The sequence below is a fragment of the Staurois parvus genome, unplaced genomic scaffold (genome assembly GCF_062004578.1).
Source record: "Staurois parvus isolate SC_StPar_1 unplaced genomic scaffold, SC_StPar_1.0 ptg000449l, whole genome shotgun sequence".
NCBI classification, from domain to species: Eukaryota; Metazoa; Chordata; class Amphibia; order Anura; family Ranidae; genus Staurois; species Staurois parvus.
Genome location: NW_028318245.1, coordinates 5837064 through 5859007, shown reverse-complemented (window position 1 = coordinate 5859007; position 21944 = coordinate 5837064). Strand labels below are relative to the sequence as shown.

The window sequence follows — 21944 nt, the reverse complement described above, 5'->3', positions numbered from 1 at the left end:
ATCGGGAGCCCTCAGCCCAAACCAATCCAAGGAGCCATTAATAGCTCACGGCAAGGCGAGGGTTAACCCACATGGTAATCGGGAGCCCTCAGCCCAAGCCAATCCAAGGAGCCATTAATAGCTCACGGCAATGCGAGGGTTAACCTACATGGTAATTGGGATCCCTCAGCTCAAGCCAATCCAAGGAGCCATTAATAGCTCGTGGCAAGGCGAGGGTTAACCCACATGGTAATCGGGAGCCCCCAGCCCAAGCCAATCCAAGGAGCCATTAATAGCTCAAGACAAGGCGAGGGTTAACCCACATGGTGATCGGGAGCCCTCAGCCCAAACCAATCCAAGGAGCCATTAATAGCTCATGGCAAGGCGTAGGTTAACCCACATGGTAATCAGGAGACCTCAGCCCAAGCCACTCTAAGCAGCCATAAATAGCTCACGGCAAGGAGGGGGTTAACCCACATTAAAGAGCAATATGTCACAACGCAGATCAGATGACTTGCAACAAGGGGTTAAATCTCTGGGCAGAATGAGATACAAAACGCTTTTAATGAAAGATTAACGAACGATGTAAGGGGTTAATCCCAACAGTGCCAGGAAGGGTTAATCTGTCCTGATGTCAACTGGAGATTTCGAATCCCTTCATATCAGAATTTGAACCCCTTCCCCATTGTTGCCTCATCCGTGATCCTGAGACCTCTCAATTCCAGCTCTATCGCATACGAAACCGCCAAAGGGTTAATCTTATGGTTAAAAATACAGAATTTACTGGAGAAACTACGTTACCCATAGTCCTCCATACCGGCTTCCTGTGACATCATCTGCCGATGCCCAAATCCTCGGGAAAGGTATGTTTTGTTCACTGCACATCCAGGCTGCCTGGAGTATTATACGTCTCGAATTTTGGGCCCCTTTTCTGCAAGCTGTAATGTTCGGTCGCTTTGGCGAAGCGCGGATTTATGTATGGATGACCCCAATTCTCTATTTTTTAAGACATTTTAGGGGAAGGTTTTACTGCACAGAGAATATTTTAAATTTTGTTTTTTAAATATTCCTCCCATTGATAAAGGTCGGTGAAAAATGCCAGCTTTCCGTTTTGTTTGCTGAATTTCAAATAGTCTTCTTCTAACCACTGAACTTTGAGGTGGAACGTTACGATGATGATGTGAAGCATACGAAGAGTGTGAAAAAATGTGGTTAAAAAAAACATTGCCGTGTCAAAAAAGTTCAGTGAAGACCTTCAGCAAAAGGTCTTATTTTAAAAAAATTACAGACTATCAACAAAACAGATCTATTTAATTTATTTATTTCCACCTGTGTCGGAATGTGGTGAAGAACGGCTTCATAAATTGGCCAAATGGCCGAAACTGATGTTCCTCACTGGCAAAATTGCTGTTATTGATGTTCATCACACTTCAAAAACTGGCCAAACATCCAAAGCTGATCTTCTTCATGCTTAATAAACTGGCAAAATTGCCGTTATTTGATGTTCCTCAAACTTCATAAACTGGCAAAATTGCCGTTATTGATGTTCCTCAAGCTTCATAAATGGCACATTTGCCGTTATTCATGTTCCTCAAACTTCATAAACTGGCAAGATTGCTGTAATTGATGTTCCTCACATTTCATACACTGCCAAAATTGCTGTTATTGATATTCCTCAAATTTCATAAACTGGCATAATTGCCGTTATTGATGTTCCTCAATCTTCATAAACTGGCAAAATTGCCGATATTAATGTTCCTCACACTTCATAAACTGGCAAGATTGCTGCAATTGATGTTCCTTACATTTTTTACACTGCCAAAATTGCCGTTACTGATGTTCCTCAAACTTCATAAACTGGCAAAATTGTCATTATTGATGTTCCTCAAACTTCATAAACTGGCAAAATTGTCGTTATTGATGTTCTTCACATTTCATACACTGCCAAAATTGCTGTTATTGATATTCCTCAAATTTCATAAACTGGCATAATTGCCTTTATTGATGTTCCTCAAACTTCATAAACTAGCAAAATTGCCGATATTAATGTTCCTCACACTTAATAAAATAGCAAGATTGCTGTAATTGATGTTCCTCACTTTTCATACACTGCCAAAATTGCCGTCATTGATGTTCCTCACACTTCATAAACTGGCCAAACTGCCAAAACTGATGTTCCTCACACTTAATAAACTGCCATGTATCTAAAATTTCATAAACTGGCAAAATTGCCGTTATTGATGTTCCTCACATTTCATAAACTGGCAAGATTGCTGTAATTGATGTTCCTCACAATTTATAAACTGGCAAAATTGCCATTATTGATGTTCTTCAAATTTCATAAACTCACAAAATTGTTGTAATTGATATTCCTCAAACTTCATAAACTGGCATAATTGCCGATATTAATGTTCCTCACACTTAATAAACTAGCAAGATTGCTGTAATTGATGTTCCTCACATTTCATACACTGGCAAAATTGCCGTCATTGATGTTCCTCACACTTCATAAACTGGCCAAACTGCCAAAACTGATGTTCCTCACACTTAATAAACTGCCATAATTGCCATTATTAATGTTCCTCAAATTTCATAAACTGGCAAAATTGCCACAGTTGATGTTCTTCACACTTCATAAACTGGCCAAACTGCCAAAACTGATGTTCCTCACACTTAATAAATTGCCATAATTGCCATTATTAATGTTCCTCAAATTTTTAGAAACTGGCAAAATGAATGATTCTCACACTCTATTGCTTAATAAAATTGCCATAATTGATGTTCCTTGCTTTGGTCCTTTTTTTTTTGCCCTCTACTTGGGAGATCTTCCCTTACTTCCTTTTTAGTGAGTACACAATAAGTGAGGGAAATTTTCTCCATACAAATAGTAAACGACAAGTTCTGACCCTTCTCCGATCGCCATAAAAGTGATTTAGTTATTGCCTGCATCCTTGTTGAAGAGATTTCCCTCACTTCTGTCCCGGTGTCTCCACAGGAAGTGCAAAAATTATCTTCTAAATTATTATTATTATACAGTATTTATATAGCGCTAAAAGGTTTGCTCAGCGCTGTACATTAGAGTGGGGGACAGAACAGTAACAAAACAAAACACGAGGGGTTAAAGGGCCCTGCTCTTTCGAGCTTACAATCTAGGAGATACAAACAGCGATTAAAAAACCTTAAAGCTCCGTTCACATATAGGTGTTTAAAAAAAAAGCTCTGTTAAAATGTCAATCTTAGAAGAAAACCTGTTAGAGTCTGCAAAAGACCTGAGACCGGGGCGGAGGTTCACCTTCCAGCAGGAAAACGACCTGAAACATCCAGCCAGAGCTACAATGGAAAGGTTTAGATCAAAGCATCTTCATGTGTTAGAATGGCCCAGTCACAGTCCAGACCAAAATCCAATGGAGAATCTGTGGCCAGACCTGAAAATTGCTGTTCCCAGGCGCTCTCCATCCAATCTGACAGAGCTTGAGCGTTTCTGCAAAGAAGAAGGGGCAGAAATGTCCCTCTCTAGATGTGCAAAGAGACATCCCCAAAAAGACTTGCAGCTGGAATTGCAGTGAAAGGGGGTCCTACAAAGTGTTGACTCCGGGGGGCTGAATACAAATGGCACCACACTTTTCACAGATTTATTGGTCAAAAATGTTGGAAACCATTTCTCATTTTCCTTCCACTTCACAATTATGTGCCTCTTTGTGTCGGTCTATCACATCCAATCCCAATAAAATACAATTATGTTTTTGAATGTAACATGACAAAATGTGGAACATTTCAAGGGGTATGTAAACTTTTTCAAGGCACTGGACTATACAGAAGGTTGGAGCAAACGCTTCATTTGCTCTCCTCCAACATCTCAACTCAACACATTCCACCTTGACAGAGTACAGCTTATATTGGTCTACTTCTCATAATGTATTAGAGGAAAAGGGGTCCATTTTTGACTGTTGTTTTCACAATTTGCAATGAGGTGTTGCTTGAACACTTGCCTACTGAGCAAACTGCTTGGGGCAATTTTTCAGCATGGCTGATCTACCACCCATGGACCAATGTTGATTGTGTTGCACGACTATTTCTGGACCACATAATGATGGGTTTTTTTTTGGATCTTCACTTCAGAGACAGCTGTTCCAACATAGATACATGTGTGTCCTCCAAGCAAGCAATGGACAAGCACAAAATGTACATAAAGGAGATATTAGATCTTACGTTGGAGATCATCTACCTGCTGACCGGAGAGGTGAGGAGGATTCTGGGAGGTCTCATGATATCAATCCCTTCCCTTTATAATAAAACATATTGCTGACTGGAGAGGTGAGGAGGATTCTGGGAGGTCTCATGATATCACTCCCTTCCCTTTTTTATTATTATTATTATTATTATACAGTATTTATAAAGCGCCGATAGTTCGCTCAGCGCTGTACATTACAAAGGGGGACAGAACATGTGACAGAACAATACCAATACAATGCGAAACATGAGGGGATCGAGGGCCCTGCTCTTTCGAGCTTACAATCTAGGAGGGAGGGGATAGTGGCACAGGAGGAGATAGCTGTGGGGGATGGAGTGGTAGGAAGAGTGGAGGAGGTCGGTCAAGTTAGCAGGGGGTAGGCTTCCCTGAAGAGATGGGTTTTCAGGGTGCGCCTAAAGGAGAGGAGAGTAAGTGATAATTAGAGATGAGCGAATCGAACTTGGCGAAGTAGAATTCGTTTAGAAGATTAGGAAAAATTCGATTCGCGCCGAATCCGAATATTAGCAGACTTCGGATGCGCGAATCGAAATTTTCCAAAAATGGCGGCGACATGTGTGGCGACGGAGCGGGGATCTCTGGGAAGGAGCGCAGACAAGGCGCGCTGACCCATAATGCATTCATTCATGGCATGTGATCGCATTAGCCAATCAGCAGCCAGCCAGCACTGTGTAATGGTCGAGCTATAAATTGCGGCCATCTTAGAATTCTCCATTAGCCTCCGGTCATTCAAGAGAGACAGACCTCTCTGTATTAGGGACAGAGTTAGGGCCAAAGAGACTTTAGGGCCACAGAATCGTTACTTAGGGACACAGAATTGTTACTCAGGGACACAGAATTGTTACTCAGGGACACAGAACTGTTACTCAGGGACACAGAATTGTTACTCAGACACAGACACAGAATTGTTACTGAGGGACACAGAATTGTTACTCAGGGACACAGAATTGTTACTCAGGGACACAGAATTGTTACTCAGGGACACAGAACTGTTACTCAGGGACACAGAATTGTTACTCAGGGACAGACACAGAATTGTTACTGAGGGACACAGAATTGTTACTGAGGGACACAGAATTGTTACTCAGGGACAGACACAGAATTGTTACTGAGGGACACAGAATTGTTACTGAGGGACACAGAATTGTTACTCAGGGACACAGAACTGTTACTCGGGGACACAGAATTGTTACTCAGGGACAGACACAGATTTGTTACTGAGGGACACAGAATTGTTACTGAGGGACACAGAATTGTTACTGAAGGACACAGAATTGTTACTGAGGGACACAGAATTGTTACTGAGGCACACAGAATTGTTACTGAGGGACACAGAATTGTTACTCAGGGACACAGAATTGTTACTCAGGGACACAAAATTGTTACTCAGGGACACAGAACTGTTACTCAGGGACACAGAATTGTTACTCAGGGACACAGAACTGTTACTCAGGGACACAGAATTGTTACTCAGGGACAGACACAGAATTGTTACTGAGGGACACAGAATTGTTACTGAGGGACACAGAATTGTTACTCAGGGACAGACACAGAATTGTTACTGAGGGACACAGAATTGTTACTGAGGGACACAGAATTGTTATTGAGGGACACAGAATTGTTACTCAGCGACACAGAATTGTTACTCAGGGACACAAAATTGTTACTCAGGGACACAGAATTGTTACTCAGGGACACAGAACTGTTACTGAGGCACACAGAATTGTTACTGAGAGACACAGAATTGTTACTGAGGGACACAGAATTGTTACTGAGGGACACAGAATTGTTACTCAGGGACAGACACAGAAATGTTACTGAGGGACACAGAATTGTTACTGAGGGACACAGAATTGTTACTGAGGGACACAGAATTGTTACTCAGGGACACAGAATTGTTACTCAGGGACACAGAACTGTTACTCAGGGACACAGAATTGTTACTCAGGGACACAGAACTGTTACTCAGGGACACAGAAATGTTACTCAGGGACAGACACAGAATTGTTACTGAGGGACACAGAATTGTTACTGAGGGACACAGAATTGTTACTCAGGGACAGACACAGAATTGCTACTGAGGGACACAGAATTGTTACTGAGGGACACAGAATTGTTACTGAGGGACACAGAATTGTTACTCAGGGACACAGAATTGTTACTCAGGGACACAGAATTGTTACTCAGGGACACAGAGCTGTTACTCAGGGACACAGAATTGTTACTCAGGGACACAGAACTGTTACTCAGGGACACAGAATTGTTACTCAGGGACAGACACAGAATTGTTACTGAGGGACACAGAATTGTTACTGAGGGACACAGAATTGTTACTCAGGGACAGACACAGAATTGTTACTGAGGGACACAGAATTGTTACTCAGGGACACAGAATTGTTACTCAGGGACACAGAACTGTTACTCAGGGACACAGAATTGTTACTCAGGGACACAGAACTGTTACTCAGGGACACAGAATTGTTACTCAGGGACAGACACAGAATTGTTACTGAGGGACACAGAATTGTTACTGAGGGACACAGAATTGTTACTCAGGGACAGACACAGAATTGTTACTGAGGGACACAGAATTGTTACTGAGGGACACAGAATTGTTACTCAGGGACAGACACAGAATTGTTACTCAGGGACACAGAATCGTTACTCAGGGACACAGAATCGTTGAATTAAAGAGTATGTCAGACAACACGCAGAGGAGTGGCAGAGGAGGCAATGTTTCAGGAGCGAGCAGACGTGGCAGCAGAGAAAGGGGTCGAGGCAGCACTAGTCGCAGCCAGAGGCCAGTGCTCCCGGTGTCATCCAGCGGTCGTGTCTCCACCGACAACCCTGCCGTCATCGATTGGTTGGCTCGGTCGTCTTCCTCTTCCCAGGTCACCTCTGACACCTACAGCCAACGGTCGGTGGGTACGTCAGACACAACCGTTAGTTGGCATGGCCCGGGAGCAAGCCCACTGAAATCACGTGTCCTCTACCTGCCCCTGTCCTTTGGTGTTCCCTCACCAAGCGAAGTATCGCATGCTGTGGGCTCAGCCCCACTGTACAGTGAGGAAGAGCTAACAGAGGGCGGTCAGGAACGGGGGGAGACATCCGCCTCTTCAGCAGCCAGGCGAAGAAGTACTGGCGAGGAGAGTGGCTCAGTAGCCGGTCTAGAGACAGGTCTGTCTCCTGACCCACACGCAGCCGAGGGGGCTAGTAGTGAGGCGGAGACCCTAATTGATGATGATGAGGCTGATCGCACTTGGCAGCCTCGTCGTCATCAGGCTATTGCTTCCGCATCATCAGGAGAAGAGGGTGCCAGCTTGGCAGCGAGCAAAACAGTCGGTGGGTTGCCCAGGAGGCAGCAGGGTCGCAGCAGTGTCAGTGGAGGCAAACGGCCACGGAGTAGAGCACCAGCTCCACTGCAGCCTACCACCACGGCCAGTAGTGGTGCCGGTGTGCACGGAGGAAGTAGCAGTCAGCCAGTGAGGAGTAGCGGGGGCAAAGTTTCCTACTCGGCGGTGTGGCAATTTTTCGTCAAGCCGCCCGAGGAAGTAAACGTAGCCGTATGTCGACTATGTGGCCAGAAAGTCAAGCGTGGCCAGGGGGCCCATGTCTCCATCGCCACACTCTGCCATGTGCCACTTTCAGGTCTCCTCACACTGCTGGTGGGTTCCATTTTGTCATAGGGTGCTGGCAGATTATGGGCCTCCCATTGCTGCTGCCAGGCCCGTAATCTGTCATGGGCCCCTGTACCGCCTCCTCATGCTGCTGCCAGGCCCGTAATCTGTCATGGGTCCCTGTACGGCCTCCCATTGCTGCTGTCTCCATCGCCACACTCTGCCATGTGCCACTTTCAGGTCTCCTCACACTGCTGGTGGGTTCCATTTTGTCATAGGGTGCTGGCAGATTACGGGCCTCCCATTGCTGCTGCCAGGCCCGTAATCTGTCATGGGCCCCTGTACCGCCACCTCATGCTGCTGCCAGGCCCGTAATCTGTCATGGGTCCCTGTACGGCCTCCCATTGCTGCTGTCTCCATCGCCACACTCTGCCATGTGCCACTTTCAGGTCTCCTCACACTGTTGGTGGGATCCATTTTGTCATAGGGTGCTGGCAGATTACGGGCCTCCCATTGCTGCTGCCAGGCCCGTAATCTGTCATGGGCCCCTGTACCGCCTCCTCATGCTGCTGCCAGGCCCGTAATCTGTCATGGGTCCCTGTACGGCCTCCCATTGCTGCTGTCTCCATCGCCACACTCTGCCATGTGCCACTTTCAGGTCTCCTCACACTGCTGGTGGGTTCCATTTTGTCATAGGGTGCTGGCAGATTACGGGCCTCCCATTGCTGCTGCCAGGCCCGTAATCTGCCATGGGCCCCCGTACCGCCTCCTCATGCTGCTGCCAGGTCCAGAGTGTCCCATGGGTCCCTGTACGGCCTCCCATTGCTGCTGTCTCCATTGCCACACTCTGCCATGTGCCACTTTCAGGTCTCCTCACACTGCTGGTGGGTTCCATTTTGTCATAGGGTGCTGGCAGATTACGGGCCTCCCATTGCTGCTGCCAGGCCCGTAATCTGCCATGGGCCCCCGTACCGCCTCCTCATGCTGCTGCCAGGTCCAGAGTGTCTCATGGGTCCCTGTACGGCCTCCCATTGCTGCTGTCTCCATCGCCACACTCTGCCATGTGCCACTTTCAGGTCTCCTCACACTGCTGGTGGGTTCCATTTTGTCATAGGGTGCTGGCAGATTACGGACCTCCCATTGCTGCTGCCAGGCCCGTAATCTGTCATGGGCCCCTGTACCGCCTCCTCATGCTGCTGCCAGGCCCATAATCTGTCATGGGTCCCTGTACGGCCTCCCATTGCTGCTGTCTCCATCGCCACACTCTGCCATGTGCCACTTTCAGGTCTCCTCACACTGCTGTTGGGTTCCATTTTGTCATAGGGTGCTGGCAGATTACGGGCCTCCCATTGCTGCTGCCAGGTTCATAATCTGTCATGGGCCCCTGTACCGACTCCTCATGCTGCTGCCAGGCCCGTAATCTGTCATGGGCCCCTGTACCGCCTCCTCATGCTGCTGCCAGGTCCAGAGTGTCTCATGGGTCCCTGTACGGCCTCCCATTGCTGCTGTCTCCATCGCCACACTCTGCCATGTGCCACTTTCAGGTCTCCTCACACTGCTGGTGGGTTCCATTTTGTCATAGGGTGCTGTATGGCCTCCCATTGCTGCTGCCTCCACCGCCACACTGTGGCTCCACACTCTGGTTTTGGCCCCGTGACTGCCCAAATGAGTGAAGTGTGCGGTGATTCTAAGATCGACGGCACTCATCTGCATGTCATACTGACTGACAGTATTATTTCTCTTCCCCAGCAGACTCCAAGGGCATTTAAATTAAAGGTACAGTGTTCTGCACTAATATAAAGGCTCTCTGAAGCCTAGAAACACCCTTTTTATAAGTTAAATTCGCAGCGAATATATTCGACTCGAATCGAATTTATTCCGCGAATTCGCCGAATCAGCCGAATCGAATTTTTGAATACTTCGCTCATCTCTAGTGATTAGGGATTAGGGAAGGGAACTAGGGTTAGGGAAGGGAGTTCCAGAGGATGGGTGACACCCTGGAGAAGTCCTGGAGGCGGGCATGGGAGGAGGAGACCAGGGAACTAGAGAGAAGGAGGTCTTGTGAGGAGCGGAGTGTGCGTGCTGGGCGGTACTTGGATATTAGGTCGGTGATGTAGTTCGGGCAGTATGGTGGACAGCTTTGTACGTCAGTGTTAGGATTTTAAATTTGATCCGTTGCGCAATCAGAAGCCAGTGGAGGGATTGGCAGAGGGGGGTGGCGGAAACAGAGCGGTTGGAAAGGTGCATGAGTCTGGAAGCCGTATTCAGGATCGACTGAAGCGGGGATAGCCAGCGGCGAGGCAGGCCAGTGAGGAGGGAGTTGCAGTAGTCGAGTCGTGATATGATGAGGGAGTGGATGAGCTGTTTAGTGGTTTCTGGGGTTAGGAACGTGCGTATTTTGGCGATGTTGCGTAGGTGGAGTCTGCACGAGTTTGTTAAAGATTGGACTTGGGGCTGGAAGGATAGGTTGGAGTCCAGAATGACACCAAGTACTCTGGCCTGCAGGGCGGGTTTGATATTGGCGTTGTTGGATGTGATGGAGAAGTCAATGGGGGGTGGGGTTCAGGCTGGGGGGAAGACAAGAAACTCGGTTTTGGAGAGATTCAGTTTAAGGAAGTGGAGCGACATCCAATCTGATATGTCGCTCAGTAGGTGTGTGATTCGGGCAGAGACCGAGGGGGTGAGGTGGGGGGTTGAGGGATAGATTTGTGTGTCGTCGGCATAGAGGTGGTAGTTGAAGCCGTGAGAGTGTATGAGTTGGCCAAGGGAGGAGGTGTAGATGGAGAAGAGAAGGGGCCCAAGGACAGAGCCTTGAGGGACCCCAACAGAGAGGGGGAGTGAGGGGGAGGTGGTAGCATTATAGGTAATGCTGAAAGAGCGTTGTGACAGGTAGGATGAGAGCCAGGAGAGAGCAGAATCTCTGAGGCCGAGGGAGTGTAGTATTTTGAGGAGGAGGGGGTGGTCAACTGTGTCGAAGGCCGCAGAGAGGTCAAGGAGTAGGAGCCCTGAATAGTGTCCATTAGCTTTGGCGGTTAGAAGGTCGTTTGAGAGTTTGAGTAAGGCAGTTTCGGTGGAGTGTAGGGGATGGAAGCCAGACTGTAGGGGATCGAGGAGGTTGTTGTCCTTGAGGCGAGAGCATAGGCAGGTGTAGACGAGGCGCTCGAGGAGTTTAGATGTTTATAATAAAACATATTGCCGACCGGAGAAGTGAGGAGCATTCTGGGAGGTCTCATGACTTCACCCTTAATAATAGCACACAGACCTGACCAGAGAGGTGAGGAGCATTCTGGGAGGTCACATGACTTCACTCTTAATAATAACACACAGACCTGACCAGAGAGGTGAGTAGGATTCTGGGAGGTCACATGATATTACTCCCTTCCCTTTATAATAAAACATATTGCTGACTGGAGAGGTGAGGAGGATTCTGGGAGGTCACCTGACATCACTCTGATCTCTACTAATAACACACAGACCTGACCGGAGAGGTGAGGAGGATTCTGGGAGGTCAAATATCATAACCCTTGTCTTTATTAATAAAACACAGACCTGACCGGAGAAGTATTAAGGATCCTGGGAAGGTTACTTGCGTTCACTTTCAACCCCATTATTAAAATACAAACGTGACTGGAAAAAAAGAGACATCTTCCGGGAAATAATTTAGTAAATGTTTTTCCATATGCAGGACTACGCGGTGGTCAAGAAAACATCAGGTGATGGACAATATCCCATCAACATGGACCCATCCCACTTCTTGACACCCCAGAGTAACACCAACAAGAAGATTCTTGAAGTCACCAATAGGATCCTTAAATTGTTGACAGGAGAGGTAGGCGGTACTCGGAATTTTGGGACAGTATCCAGTTACAGACATGTTTAGAATTTGGTGACTACAGTATATATAATTATTTCTTGATACAGGGTTGGGAATACATAGAAGATTCTAGGGATCTGTATAAGGAAGAGAACTCAGAGGCTCAGCAGATCTTTTCATCTTGTAAGTCAACTTTTCTCATCTGAAGGTCCACTTGGATCCTCCATCTGATAAACACACAAGAATATAGGATTAATGCATTCAGCCAGTACTCTCTAGACCAGTGATCTCCAAACTGCTGCCCGGGGGCCAGATGCGGCCCTTTGCTTACTTTTATCTGGCCCTTGGGGCACTATTTTATCCACTGATACCAATTGGGTATAATCTCCGCCAATTACACCAATGAAGGGGGCACAACTGCTTCCAATGACACCAATGATGAGGCACAATTCCTCCCAGTGACACAAATGATAGGGTCCAAAGACATCAATGATGGGGCAGAAGTCTTCCCACTGACACCAAACAAAGGGGCATTATTTTTTTCTCACTGACATCGGGACCTTTTCTACTCCCACTGGCCACAGTCCGGACCTGATACAGTCTGAAGGACAGTAAACTGGCCCTTTGTTTAGAAAGTTTGGAGACCCTTGCTCTAGAGAAAGGGGTCTCCAAACTTTTCACAATGAGGGCCACATCGTAGGTTTTTCCAAAAATTTGCAGGCTAAAAAAAAAATTAATCAATGAACAACTAATTAATAAGTTTTATTATTTTTTTTTTTTTGCAGTCAGCTTTATATGATTCAAAACATAAAATAAAGAACCTTAGTAAAATGAAGTCCCCCTTACATCATGGTCCCTATCAGAGCCCGCCTAGTCTAAAATCCACTGTAAAAGTCCGTACTTACCCTAGAGTCCATATCATAGGACCCCTCAAAATTAGGTTCTCCATCAGAGCCCCTCCTTACATCAGATTTCCACCTTACATCAAGGTCCCCATCGGTGATCCACTTACATCATGTTCTGTGGGTGACCCTGACCCTACCTGTGGGACAGTTTGGCCGTAGCTTGGAGACCCCAGACCTAGATCGAAAATTAGTTCTAGCAACCAGCAATGTGTAAACAGCTTGTTTTGGGATCCCTCCTAGATTGTCCACCACTGAATTAGCACCACCTAGATCCCCCATCATCTGATAAACACATAGAAACAATGGATTCAGTCAGTGTGTGTGTTTCCTACAGATGCATACAGTAATGGGAACCCACCAGAGAGATGTCCCCGTCCTCTGTATTCCGGGGATTCCACACAGGAAGGGCCCACCACCCCTCACTGTCATCAGGTAGATGGATCCAGTAAAGGGAACCCACCAGAGAGATGTCCTCCTCCTCTGTATTCCCGGGATTCCACACAGGAAGATCACAGCATCCCCCACCATCATCAGGTAAATGGATCCAGTAATGGGAACCCACCAGAGAGATGTCCTCCTCCTCTGTACTCCCGGGATTCCACACAGGAAGATCTCACCATCCCTCTCCACGATCAGGTAGGATCTCATCGTCTCCATGTTGTATGATCGTTAGAGATAATGTGAACCAATATTACATGTAGTCCCTTTTTTTTAAAAAATGTTACTTTTTATTATTTTATGGGTTTAGGTTCAAGAGTTGGCTGATGTGAAAGTTGAAGGTAAAGATGACGAAGAAGAGATGTGTGTGAGAGGCAGTCCAAGCTGTATAGATAAAGTTAAAGTGAGGGTGACAATTAAAGAGGAAGACCTTTTTCCAGAGATCAGTACAGGTGAGTAATCACTTTTGATTTTACTTATATTTAATCATTGTTCTGGTCCATTGATGAAGCACAGCTTTTTTTCCACAATTAGAGTGCTATTAGCCGGTAATAGGACATTGACCACGTTCCTGGTAGACCATTGAGTAGCTGTAGTTACCTCTATTAAAATGTGATGCGTGATGACGTCATGTCGTAGCCACACCCTACGCATTTTGTCGGAAATGTTATTTTACTTATGTATAGCCATTGTTTTGGTGCTTTGATGAAGAACAGCTTTTTCCACAGAGTGCTATTAGCCGGTAATAGGACATTGACCACATTCCTTGTAGACCATTGAGTAGCTGTAGTTACCTCTACTAAAATGTAATCAAGTGTGATGTGCAATAATTTCATGTCATAGCCACGCTCTATGCGTTTTGTCTGAAATTTGATTTTACTTATATTTAATCATTGTTCTGGGCCATTGATGAAGCACAGCTTTTTCCACACTTGGAGTGCTTTTAGCCGGTAATAGGACAATGACCAAGATCCTGGTAGACCATTAGGTAGCTGTCGTTACCTCTATTAAAATGTAATAAAGTGTGATGCGTGATGACGTCATGTCGTAAGACAGTGACCAGGTTCCTGGTAACCATTGGGTAGCTGTAGTTCTATTAAAATGTAATAAAGTGTTTTTGTTTTTTTTTATAAACCTCAGATGGGCACCTCGACAGTGACCTAGAAGATAACATCATAACTCAAGACTGTCAAAGAGAAAAACCCGTTACACAAAACAGCCATCCAGGACGTCACAGTGAAGAAAGTCCAACAGATCTTGAGGTATCTTTTTCAGATCAGGCAGATAGTGTTCCTCCAGCTCCAGGTTCAGGACTGTATATTACGGGTAGGTCACCTAATCTTGAGGAAACCTCTGCCGATAACTCACAAAGTGTTATCCCAGTAGTCCACCCAACAAGACACAGTGAAGCCAGATCACCAGATGCCTCTAAACTGGAGAAATCTCCTTATAATAGCTTAAAAACTGCTTCTCCAGGACTTCACAACATAGCTAGATCACTGGATCCCTCTATCCCCGAAGAACGGCCCGTCTTTAAGTCCGAGAAGGATGAACCTGGTCTTCGTACGGAAAAGGGTGAATGTTTCTCAAGGGCATCAAAAATTGCTGAGGATCCAAAAATGGCCACTGATATAATCTCATTTATATGTTCAGACTGTGGGAAAAGCTTTGAGGAGCAAGAGGAACTTAACCACCACCGGAGGACTCACACTGGGAAAAAGCCTTATTCGTGTTCTGATTGTGGGAAACGGTTTCCAGTGAAATCAAAACTCATCCAACATCTGAGAGTCCACACTGGTGAAAAGCCCTTCCCCTGTGCTGTGTGCGGGAGATGTTTCACCACCAAGACCAACCTTGCCACACATCAATCCATCCACACAGAAGAGAAACCGTTTCCGTGTTCTAAGTGCGGGAAATGCTTCTCAAGGAAGTCGTCCCTTCTGACACATCTCCGGATTCACAACGGCGACAAAGATTTCACATGCGGAGAGTGCGGGAAGAGTTTTACGTTAAAATGTTATTTACGGATTCACGAAAAGATCCACACAGGCGAGAAACCATTTGCATGCTCGGAGTGCGGAAAGTGCTTCCTCCAGCGGTCAGCCTTTGTCAAACATCAGCGCCTTCACCGAGGAGACAAGCCGTTTTCCTGTCCGGAGTGTGGAAGGTGCTTCCTGGAAAAAGGACAGCTTGCTATACATCAGCGCATACACACAGGGGAGCGGCCGTATGCCTGTTCCGAATGCTACAAAAGTTTCATCAAAAAGTCAGATCTTCAGAGGCACCAGAGAACGCACACGGGTGAAAAGCCTTTTTCCTGCGGCGAGTGCAGGAAATGCTTCACGCAGAAAGCTCATCTCGTCGCCCATCAGAGAGTTCACACGGGCGAGAAGACATCTTCCTGTTCGGAGTGTGGCAGGTGTCCCCGGAAGTTTCTTCCTGGTCAACACCAGGAAGGTCACACTCATTGACTGATGAAGAACGATCCCAAATTTTGTATTTGCTTAGGCAGAGACTAATGTTAATAAAGTGTTGCCTCAATGCTGAGCCAACTCTGCCTCTGTTCTTTCTGCTTAATACAGGAGGTCAGATCTTGCCACAGGTGCTGTATTTGTTGAAGGAGAAGGCAAGGGTTGAAGACCTTGGATCCATAGTGGGTTTATTCTCATAATGTGAAGGAGAATATATAAAGTAGAGTGTAGATTTATGCATGAGCACAGGACAGGCTACTCTCATGCAGTAATAGGTCCTCAGTAGGTGCTTTGAACAAGATCTTCCAAATCTTCCAATAGGGATACTAGCTCTGGTTATCCTGGTGATAACCAGGGATTTCCTCACTTTGGAGAAATTTCCTCTCACCTCCTGTTTTTAGCTATGAAAAAGGAAGTAAAGGGAAGTCCCCCCCAATGGGGCACAGATGGCAAAAAAGACTGACAAGGGCTATAACCCTACTAGCTCTGGTTATCCTGGTGACAACCAGGGATTTCCTCACTTTGGAGAAGTTTCCTCTCACCTCCTGTTTTGGCTATGGAAAAGGAAGTAAAGGGAAGTCCCCTCAATGGGGCACAGATGGCAAAAAGACTGCCAAAGGCTATAACCCTACTAACTCTGGTTATCCTGGTGACAACCAGGGATTTCCTCACTTTGGAGAAGTTTCCTCTCACCTCCTGTTTTGGCTATGGAAAAGGAAATAAAGGGAAATCCCCCCCAATGGGGCACAGATGGCAAAAAAAGACTGGCAAGGGTTATAACCCTCCTTCACTCAATCAAAAAGGAAAAAATGTTTTGCCTTTAGTTCTACTTTAAGTGCTCTTTGTTGGGTGGGGACAACGGTTAGTATTTTCCGAATGTAATAAGGTGGGCACGGTAGGAGGTATCCTTTTCCTCATGGGTTGCATCTGGCCTGGTGCACCAGACTTGTCTCCGGTTGAAGACAGGACTCTCCCTAAGCGCTAATGCCTTTGTGGTAGGAATGTGGCTGGATTTGTCTGGTCAGGGGCTAGGATGGGGGTGGTGTCCCAGGGGTGCTAGAAAATCACTATGCAAATGGGACCCCCGCTGTGTTTTCACTGGCACTAGGACACATCACTAATTGCTTTTCTTGAAAATGCCTTTTATCAGGCCTTGTGACTGGTCCAAGAGTCATTTTTATACTGGCCATATACTGGCCTTGTGTCTTTGGCACATTTTATATATTTTTCACACTTATTTATCATGGGCACTTGCACTGCATATGGTTTGTTGTTTTTTTTCTGACAAAGGATGGTGCAGGATATTGGGACCTGCCCTGATGATGGGGAGAAGATCTGTAGCCTTCGGGCCATTTCGTTCTTCTCAACCAGGAGAGTCTCTCTTCAGGAGTACACCCACCAAGTACTTGGTGGACTGGCTTTGGCTTGTTCCTAAGGATTGCATTATATTAGAGCCTGCCCTGATGTTGGGGAAAGGATCTGTGGCCTTCATATCTATTTCCTCTTCCCAATTAATGGGGTTTCCCTTTGCACCAAGCACTTAATGAACTGACTTTGGCTTGTCCCTAAGGAGTGCAGGATATCTGGACCTGCCCTGTTGATGGGGGGAGGATCTGTGCCATTTGGGTCTCATTTTCCTCTTTCCAACCAGGGGGGTCTCTTTTCGGGAAAGCCCCACACCAAGTACTTGGTGGACTAGTTTGGGCTTGTTCCTAAGGAGTGCAGGATATCAGAGCCTGCCCTGATGTCGGGGAGAGGCTCTAAGGCTTTTTTCCTCTTCCCAACTGGGGGGGGGGAGGTGGTCTCTCTTCGGGAAAGCCCTCCACCAAGTAAGGAGTGAAGTATATCAGAGCCTGCCCTGATGTCGAGGAGAAGATCTGTGGCCTTCGGGTCATTTTCCTTTACCCAACCAGGGGGTCTCTCTTCAGGAGAACAACCACCAAGTACTTGGTGGACTGGCTTTGCTTGTTGCTAAGGAGTGCAAGAAGTCGGAGCCTGCCCTGATGATGGGGAGAGGATCTGTGGCCTTCGGGTCATTTTCTTCTTCCCAACGGGGGGAGGGGTTTCTTCTCAGGAAAACCCCTACCAAATACTTGGTGGACTGGCTTTGGCTTGTTCCTAAGGAGTGCAGGATATCAGAGCCTGTTCTGATGTTGGGGAGAGGCTCTCTGGCCTTCAGGTCTTTTTCCTCTTTCCAACTGGGGGGGTCTCTCTTTGGGAAAGCCCTCCACCAAGTACTTGGTGCACTGACTTTGGCTGGTCCCTAAGAAAACGGGGTCCACCTGGCTTCAGACTAGATAGACCTAAGTATACCTTGTCCCTGTCAGGAGCCTTGCACCCTTGGGGGTTCAGGCACTAAGGCCCTTCTTCTTTGGAAGACAGAACATTTGCTGTATCTCAATGCACTACTTTGCATGCTGCCATCTCACAGTTCACTTTTCTGTTCACAGCTCCGTAAACAAAATAAAAAAATTAAAAAGATTTAAGTCCACTTTATAGTCCCACCAGAAACTCAATAGAACTAATAGATAGAGATCTAATGTTTCAATCTTTAGCAGAGAAGTACACTTTTGCCCTATAAAATGACACCTTTTTCTCCCTCTGGAAAATGAAACCAGGATTCTCTTTGGGCGTGCAGTTCTCCACTTTTGCTTAGTTTCATGAAAAGGCTTAGAGTCCGATATTGTATTGGTTTTGCCTTAAATCTGACAAATATTACAGGATATCTGGAGACTTTAACGTTCCATACCGATTTTCTCCCTTGAGTCTCTTAGGAGGTGGTGCAGCCATGTTGGTTGCACTCGATTAACCTACCAGCATGTCTTCGGAGCGTGTAAGGAAGCCTTGTTCTTGTTTGGATTGCAGGAAACCATGACTAATGTAAAAGAGATGTGCTAGTTAAGACCCCTACACCTCGATATACCCCCCCCCCCTTATACATACCAATAAAGAAGGCCCAAAAAAACACCATTGGAGTAAAATGGCCAACATGGCCTTTTATTAACAATTCGACTTCAATAACACCAAAACATTCCTTAAAACAGAAACATACAGGAGAAGTTGTTGGTCTTAGAAGGCACCAAACAAACACCGATATCCCCCTGCGGAACCTTAACCATATTATTAATACTAGGCCTCCAGACGCACCGGCTCAGAGACAAAACACACCATCCGCAGTGCAGAACCTCTACCTTCCAGTTAAACCTCCGTTAACCGGAATGCACCCAGGCACACCATACCACCGATGGGTCCCAACCATGCCGCCTCCAAAAACCAACAACCGCCCCCAGAGCACGAACAAACCAGGAACTGAGCAAACCAAAACAAACCCCAAGGGAGGGTGGGAGGGAAGCTTGCTCCACCGCTGCAACTCCTGCACTGGAATTGTTGACCCCCCCACTCCCCAAGGTGTCAAAGACCCCCTCCCCACACACCATCGCCAATCAGGTAACCTACACGTTCCCCAACATCCCACCTTTTACTTAACCCTTTCCTTTCTTTCCTATCCCTCTTCACCTAGTCGTGTCTACCTTCCACTATTTTCTCTTTCTTTCTTTTTCGCTACGGGCACCACTTTTCCAGTGAAATAAAAACTCATCCAACATGCGTGAGAACACACTGGTAAAAGGTCCTTCCCATGTGCCGTGTGCAGGAGATGTTTCACCACCAAAACCAACCTTGCCACACATCAATCCATCCACACAGAGGTGTGGGATGGAATTGCATTGTGTGCAATGGGGAGCTGTGCCAACCTAGAACATTAGAGTGACATCACAATAGGCAAGGGTTAGTTCACTTCATTATAGAGTCTTCGTACAGCTAGGGTTATGTATAACAGTTGAACTCACTGCAAGGGAAAGGTTAATGCATAGTATAATGGTCATTCTACCAGAAGATGAAGGTTCATAGTATGATGTTGCCCAAACACAAAGAGAACCTAACTCTGCAGTGCAGTGCAAGGTCAGTATTGCTCTCATGATTGAACAGTGAGCCCACAGCAAGGCAAAGGTCAATCGGTACCATCAGAGCAAGATTACAGTTAGGCAAGGGTTAATTCACCCAAAAATGCTGATCCCACAGCAAGGCAAGGGTTGACATACTGCATGCTAGAGATTTAATGGAAAAGTGGGGGTTAATCCACACTGTAAGAATGGACCCATGGCAAAGCTATACCTCCCAACTTTCTGAGATGGGAACGAGGGACACCTATTAGCAAAAGTATGTAGGTATAGGACACGCCCCCCCGCCATGCCCCCTTAAAGGAGAATAACACAAAAAAAATTGTTCGTTAAACCCACAAGTAGTTTTTTTGACCTCTACTATTCCTTTATATTACAGGAAGTATGGGCAAATGTGAGCGCCTAAAGGTACTGAGTAAGCAAGATAATGAGTGATGGAAAAAATAAAATAAAAAAGCAGCCAAGCACAAGGTAACCAAGCAAAACCTTCGATAAATAAAACAAGATAAAGTGCGGCGCTAAAATCATAGAAATAGTCTATAGATGAACCAACATAAAATGGACATAAACATCAATTGCTGTTGAAAGTTCATAAGGTGAGTAAAGTGCTCAGAAAATAATGCGTCTTCCTGGGCCCGGTGGACGTGCATATAAGTGTATAAGCAATGCGCACTCACCAGAACGCATGTAAATGCGCATTAGTAATGATTTGATGTCATCTAATGGTCATCATGGGATGATAGCAGGAATCCTAAGCCTTTCATCTATGGGTGGATGGATTCTGAGGAATGGACTCGTCAATATCAGGATCTTCCAGAGTTCCCTTTTATGGGATAGGTGGGTACAGTCTTCTGTGTCTAGTGGAGGCTCCCTCTCTGGATGTTAGGATCGCTGTGAATTAAAAACTCCTCGGGGGAGTCAAAGCAAAAGGATGCCCATAGTGTAGTAAGTTGGTAAACATTTATTTGCACAAAATCCAGGTAAAATGAACAGCAGGGCATATAAAACCATGTGTACTAACCGTCTAGAGTTAAAAGATGGCCGCCAGAGCTCCTTGTTGCTCTGGCGGCGTGACGTCAATGGCGTTACTGTCTCCTACTTACGCGTTTCGTGCACCCGCACGTCGTCTGAGGGGAGTGTCAGTAACGCCTAGCCGTGCGCCTTCTATTTATATCCGCGATAGCACATGCGTAATTGAACGTGCGCCATCTTGGAGAAGACCAAAAACACGTGCGCCGGAGCGGCTATGCAGGCGCCATTTTTTGATAGGTATTTAAAATTCTGAAAACTTGCATATCAGTTCGAGATGCTGAACGTATGTGCGCTAAAAAATATATATACGAAACAATGGAGATTTCAACAAAATATCAGCAAACGCTTATTAGCAGCATGTGTGCGTTATCAATAGTAATGTATACCTATGGAAAATCGTGACGTTTGGTCTTTGATCAATGAGGCATAATGATTCATATATATACTGTACCAAATCTTAGTGACAGGAAGAGACCTCTCACTAATAATACATGAGTGTCATTAACCACAATGACCACTTGTAATACAAAGTAACGTTCAAACTATGATGGAATAAATTATAATAACATATAAGTCCTAAAATATAAATGAAAATAGATTAGAATACCATAAAACGTGAGTATATGTTTCAAAACAATGATAAAAGATTACTTAAAATTAGTAAAAAATCTTAAAACATGTAGAAATGTAGCATAGTAAGAGGAATGTTAAAAAAGGCAAAAAATCTGTAATATAGAATAGGATTGGGAAGAATTCTATTCAGTTGTATTCATCAGAAAAATAATAGTATTAACCAAGGAAAGACCATAACGATAAAAAGATCAACTGTTATTGATGTAGCAATTTATGTCAATATCAATATTATGGCCGTATGGATGCAAGGTCCGGAGTTCGTATATCCAGCGAGTTTCAAGTTGTGAGACAGCTCTTAGTTTGTTGGTACCCTTCCAGTGGGGTTGTACAACATCTATCCCTATACATTGCAAAGAAGATGGGTCCCTATTGTGTTTCCTCCTATAATGATGTGACAGGGAATGTTCCTTGTAGCCTTTTTTTAATGTTGCTAACATGTTCTCTTAGCCTGTCCCTAAGACGTCTGGTTGTACGTCCCACGTACTGAAGTTTACAAGGACATTGCAGGAGGTACACTATGTTTTTTCTATTGCATGTAATGTATTTATCTATTTTATAGGTCCTTCCAGTAGCGTGTGAAGTGAAAGCGGTAATTTTGTGCTTTCTACTGCTATTCACTGTACATGCAATGCACTTATGACAGGGGAAAAACCCTATTAAGTTATTGAAGAAGGAGATTCTTTCTGGTGGGTTGACATTAGGTGCCACCTGGTGGCGTAGAGCCGTTGCTTTCCTAAATATTATTTCTGGTCTCTCAGGTAGAATTTTTGAGAGAACTGGATCTATTTTTATTACATTCCAATTTTTATATATTATACGGTTTATGGCTCTATGTTGCATGGAATAG

General features: G+C 45.6%; 1 protein-coding gene across 1 annotated transcript; it reads left to right on the top strand.

Annotated features, from left to right (window-relative positions):
- The first annotated feature begins 553 nt into the window (after positions 1–553).
- LOC149453457 (uncharacterized) lies at positions 554–15549 on the top strand. Its single transcript, XM_089688353.1, has 7 exons — positions 554–842; positions 4099–4219; positions 11531–11674; positions 11767–11842; positions 12899–13200; positions 13313–13454; positions 14143–15549. The coding sequence occupies exons 2-7, from the start codon at positions 4145–4147 to the stop codon at positions 15471–15473; spliced, it is 2070 nt and encodes a 689-aa protein (XP_089544479.1). The 5' UTR covers positions 554–842; positions 4099–4144; the 3' UTR covers positions 15474–15549.
- The last annotated feature ends 6395 nt before the right edge of the window (positions 15550–21944 follow it).